The following is a 5,264-nucleotide window of genomic DNA, read 5'->3' on the forward strand; positions in this document are numbered from 1 at the left end:
GGAAAGCATATAGCTTATGACAACAACATCAAAAGGTGAAAATGTATCATCTATCGAATGGTGTTCACCTGTGCCCTACCCATGTCCATGGAAAGCAGCAATATTGGTACAAGATCCACAGGATCCCCAACACTGCAGCCTAGAGATAATGAGCCAGAGAGAGAGAGAGAGAGAGAAATGGTCAAATTGCAAACATGTCATATCCTTAAACATAAGGAACCGGAAGGAATGAGCTGCAGGAATTGTTCTTGTTACATTTTGAGATTGAGATAGAGAGTTTGTGAGAAGCTTAAGGTTTTGAGTTATTTTCCTTTTTCTAATAAGAGAGTTATTCTTAAAACAATCTTGTGTAATCTTTCTTGCTAAAACTAGAAATTTAACCCAAAAAAACAAAGTATTGAAAGCTAGTATGAAGAAAATAATTATGTTTTGCATTGAGAATCAATTTACAGTGCAATATATCTTGATAGAATGTGATAATAGAGTAGATCTCAGAAACAAACAAGAATAATATAAGATGATGAGAGAAACAGTAATGAAAAGTGTTTAAAATGTGTTTACTAAACTTCAAATATTATTTAAATTTTTTTTACTAAACAGTAATGAAAAGTATCATATGACTTAAGTAAAACCTTTTAAATTATGAACGATTATATTTATACTAAAGATTAGCATTGATAAAAATTTTAAAATTAAAATCTTACATACTACTATAGTCTAATTAATGTATTAAGATAAATGTATCAAATAATAACTATTTAATCATAAAATGTTCTTATATGATTATTAAAATAATCTGACTAAATAGGTGCAGTGATTTGATTGAATACAATTTTTTTATCGCTAAAACGTTGGAATTCATCTTCAATTCATAGGAGAATTTTTGTGATTTATAATGTACTTCTTTTACAGTAACAAACACTATTTTCCAACATTTTATTATCCTAATTCTTGAGAGTTAACATAATTATTTCATTAATGTTTTCAACAAACAATTACACCAAACAGTTAAAAATAATACAATCCAACAGGTTTTGATAAGTCGGTTAATGTAATTTAAATCCCACGGTTAGTAGTGGTAGTTTTATTAGTGCTTCCTCCAGTGTGCATCTCCTCGCTGCTTGACGATGATGGGTCAAGCCCGTACTCGCTTGTGGCACCGTATTCGCTACTTGCCCCGTATTCGCGACTGTCCAATGTCACTTTCCGAAACTTCTTCATCTCGGCACCATATGTGCCCGTCTCATAGTCTGAGCTGCCTTCACCTCCGCTTGAACTCTGTCTCGGTTTCACAACCTCGTCTAAGTCATCCAGCGAGGCATCGCCCTCCAACGTCCGAACAATCTAGTAAAAAGTTACGGAAATAAGCGATGTATATATAAACTCCGTAAGAAATGTCCAAAATCTCGTAAAATGGACGAGGACGAGCGATCAATAATGCCATGTGTCACGCTTATTTATTTACCTGGCTCATCTTTGGGCGGCGACGACCAGAATGTCTTACGGCTGCAGCAGCACAAGCCACCATGCGTGCCATCTCGTAAGGCTCGTATTGGTTCTCAAGGAATGGATCAACCAATTCACCATATTCTCCGTCACGTGCTGCGTTCATGCATAATGGTCTCGCCTGCCAATAACCGCACGTTCATCAAAACATGAAATTTTTTTCTTTTCTTTGGGTATTGAGTTTAACGATGAATGTACTGATACATTTACTTACCCAATCGACCAAACTATCTTCCATCTCACCACTTAGATCAACCGGTCTACGCCCGGTTACGAGCTCAAGAAGCATAACTCCGAAAGAGAAAACATCTGATTTCTCTGTTAGTTTCCCACTCGATGCGTATTCAGGAGCTAAGTATCTGAATGTTCCCATGACCCTAGTCGACACATGTGTATTGTTGTCTTGAGAAAGCTTAGCCAAACCAAAATCTGCAACCCGGAATTAGTTTAAAGAATGTCAATCGAGAAATTTTGTCATTACATGTAAAGATTCAAATCAGAATTTAAGGTATAGTTAAAGCATACCTTGGCTTCCATGTTAAGGTCAAGAAGAATGTTTGAAGCTTTAATGTCCCTATGGATGATTTTGGGATGACCTAACCACAAATATCAGGCCTAAACATGTAAGTATCTTAAGTTCTTAACTATATATCTTTGAATGTAGAGTTAAAATGAAAAGATGAAAAGATATTAATATAATGACTCACAATCTTCATGAAGATAAGCAAGACCTTTTGCTGATCCTAAGGCAATCTTGAGTCTCGTTGGCCAATCCATCACAGTCCCACTTTTCCCTATAAATCAATTGATTTAGTGAAATCATTTTGTTAGTTTTTATATAGGTTATATATAATCATTACCATGAACACAAGAAAAATCATTATATATTACTTACCATGAAGGTGGAACTCAAGTGTGTCATTAGGGAGAAACTCATAGACCAACAGCCTCTGTCCTCCAGCATTACTGCAATATCCAACAAGAGACACAAGATGTCTATGATGAACGCGGCTAATGATCTCAACCTCTGCCTGGAATTCTCTATCGCCTTGCCCGCTTCCAGCTTTAAGGCTCTTCACCGCGATCTCCTTACCGTTAGGCAAGATTCCTTTGTGAACATAACCGAACCCGCCTTGTCCCAACAAACGGTCTTTTGAGAAACCTTGAGTTGCGGCAGCGAGCTCCTCGTAAGTGAATGTGCTTTGGTTGAATCCCAAGGCCACTGAAGGGTGAGGCGGTGGTAGAGATGGAGCGTATGGACCTGATGAGAAATTTGAGCCCATCTCGCCGCNTATTACTTACCATGAAGGTGGAACTCAAGTGTGTCATTAGGGAGAAACTCATAGACCAACAGCCTCTGTCCTCCAGCATTACTGCAATATCCAACAAGAGACACAAGATGTCGATGATGAACGCGGCTAATGATCTCAACATCTGCCTGGAATTCTCTATCGCCTTGCCCGCTTCCAGCTTTAAGGCTCTTCACCGCGATCTCCTTACCATTAGGCAAGATTCCTTTGTGAACATAACCGAACCCGCCTTGTCCCAACAAACGGTCTTTTGAGAAACCTTGAGTTGCGGCAGCGAGCTCCTCGTAAGTGAATGTGCTTTGGTTGAATCCCAAGGCCACTGAAGGGTGAGGCGGTGGTAGAGATGGAGCGTATGGACCTGATGAGAAATTTAAGCCCATCTCGCCGCTCTGAATAACATTTACGCCTCCTGACACTGGTGCTGGTGGTGACGGCATTGGCTGCCAATTTCCTGAAGGTGGTGGTGGCGGCGGTGAATTCACCCAATTTGTTCCTATTGATCCAGGAGGTGGAGGAAGATTCACAATGTGATCATTTTGGTTGTAGTGTTGTTGTTGTTGTTGTGTAGCAACATCTCGGTTGTAATGTTGTTGTTGTTGTTGTTGTTGTTGTGGTGTAGCAACACTATTAAAATATTGATCATTCCCAGCTACAATCCCAACCAAAAAAAAAAAGAAGTAAGACAAAGACTTAGATACTAATTAAGGTAAAAGAACTAGATGAAACTTAAGCTTAATAAATGGTATGGGGTTTAGTTAGGGTTCATGGTTTTGTACATATGTAATCAAATGAGAGCAGACGAATGTGATTTATCTAATATCTTGGGTAGCAAGAAACCAAATTTATGTTTTTTCTTGGCAAATAAGAAACTAACGGGGTTTTAATAAGGGTTCATGGGTTTATATTTACGTACTTTTGCCAGCGGCGTAAGCATTGCTTCCGTAGTACGGCATCTGATCAAGCTTTGATTTCTTCTTCTTCTTCCGAAGACAACAGACACATAGCAAGATCATGACAAGGAACAAAAGTCCAGCTGCAGCCACAAGTCCTATAACAGCACCCATATTCAGACGATCGTTACTTGACGAATTCGAGCCACCGTCTCTTGAAGGTGGAGCAAGAGATTTTGGTTGCGAGGGGGAGCTACGGTCGGACGTCTTAGACGGTGGTGGAGGAGTATGGGAAGGGTTCTTGTTTCCTCCATCGCCTCTGCTTCCATCGTTTCCTTTGTTGTCACTTTGCTGCGGCGGGGACGGTGAAGAAGGAGGAGGTGGAGATTGTGATTGTGAGGAGGAGTCAGACGGCGGTGGTGGAGGCGAAGAGGAAGAACCATCAGATGAATTTTCCGGTGAAGGAGGAGGTGGTGATTCTTGTTGTTGTTGAGGTGGAGGAGCTAGGTCAGGTGAAGATGAAGGAGGAGGAGATGTTGTTTGTTGATTGTCGGAAGGAGGAGGAGATGTTGTTTGTTGATCGTTGGAAAAGGGAGGAGGAGGAGGAGCTGGCGGTGAGTTCTCAGGGGATTGCCCCTCCGCCATAATCGCACTCTCTTTCTCTCTCTCTCCGGTGGTTTTCAATGTGTAACTATTGTGAGATGAAACAAGGAACACCCAAGTCTGTTCCTGTTCTCCTACGAACAAGGAAGCTTTTTTTTCCTCTTCCAAGTTCTATTTTTAAGAAAGTTTTCGAATGTTTTTTTGTTATTTCTATATTTGGGAATTATACAGCAAGGCAAAAGAACAGTATTCACAACGGACAGTTTTCAGTTACATCCTAGAATTCATGTTTGTAAAATGTAAAATGTTTAAAAATGCTCTCGTTGAGAGTTGAACTCAAGACCTCCCGCTTACTAAACGGGTGCTCTAACCAACTGAGCTACGAGAGCCTTTTGTTCGAGCTTCGTTATTTTACCATAATCAAGCTTTTCTATTTGACAACAATTGGGTTGTAAAAATATTATGATATATATCTTTTTAGAATGTTTCCTATTTAAATCATTTTTTTCGCATTACACAAATGAATTTTTTAGGGCTTTTACCGTAATCTGTTTTTATTATCGAATGAATTTAATGAACGAGAAATTAGACAAAATCAAATGTAAACAACCAAGATATTAAATGGAAAAAATAATATGTTTTATTAGATAAAATTAAATGAAAAAAAAGAAAGAAATTAAAGAACATAAAAAATCAAAGAAAACTAAGAACTTTTTTTATTAGACAAAATTAATTAAATGAAAAAAACAAAGAAATTAAATGGACAAAAACGGAAATTAGAGAAACAAATTACAAAATAACCAAATAAGGATATATAGAGTACAAATCAGCCGAAAGAGCCACGACAGTTGAGTGAACCACAAAGACAAATCTTGTTGCCTTTGTAAAGTCTCTCATCTTCTCTAATACGCTCTACGAAAGAAACTCCATAGTCATATGTTAACTCTGTCATCGG

At 38.5% G+C, this 5,264-nt stretch overlaps 1 protein-coding gene and 1 non-coding gene across 2 annotated transcripts; both read right to left on the reverse strand.

The window, feature by feature from the left end:
• Nucleotides 1,005-4,384, reverse strand: LOC104777840 (proline-rich receptor-like protein kinase PERK7). The gene is made up of 7 exons (XM_010502168.1): nt 3,730-4,384; nt 2,809-3,465; nt 2,214-2,300; nt 2,033-2,102; nt 1,721-1,943; nt 1,466-1,627; nt 1,005-1,344 (listed from the first exon to the last, which is right to left on the reverse strand). The coding sequence occupies exons 1-7, from the start codon at nt 4,349-4,351 to the stop codon at nt 1,057-1,059; spliced, it is 2,109 nt and encodes a 702-aa protein (XP_010500470.1). The 5' UTR covers nt 4,352-4,384; the 3' UTR covers nt 1,005-1,056.
• Nucleotides 4,625-4,698, reverse strand: TRNAT-AGU. The gene has a single exon. It is a non-coding gene; the product is annotated as a tRNA-Thr (tRNA).

The sequence above is a fragment of the Camelina sativa genome, chromosome 3, assembly GCF_000633955.1.
Source record: "Camelina sativa cultivar DH55 chromosome 3, Cs, whole genome shotgun sequence".
NCBI classification, from domain to species: Eukaryota; Viridiplantae; Streptophyta; class Magnoliopsida; order Brassicales; family Brassicaceae; genus Camelina; species Camelina sativa.

Coding starts and splice junctions, on each gene's coding strand:
- LOC104777840 (XM_010502168.1), bottom strand. CDS start 4,351: ATGGCGGAGGGGCAATCCCCTGAGAACTCACCGCCAGCTCCTCCTCCT. Junction 1,944..2,032: donor GACCTTAACATGGAAGCCAA/GGTATGCTTTAA, acceptor AAACTAATTCCG/GGTTGCAGATTTTGGTTTGG. Junction 1,628..1,720: donor AAGATAGTTTGGTCGATTGG/GTAAGTAAATGT, acceptor GGTTATTGGCAG/GCGAGACCATTATGCATGAA.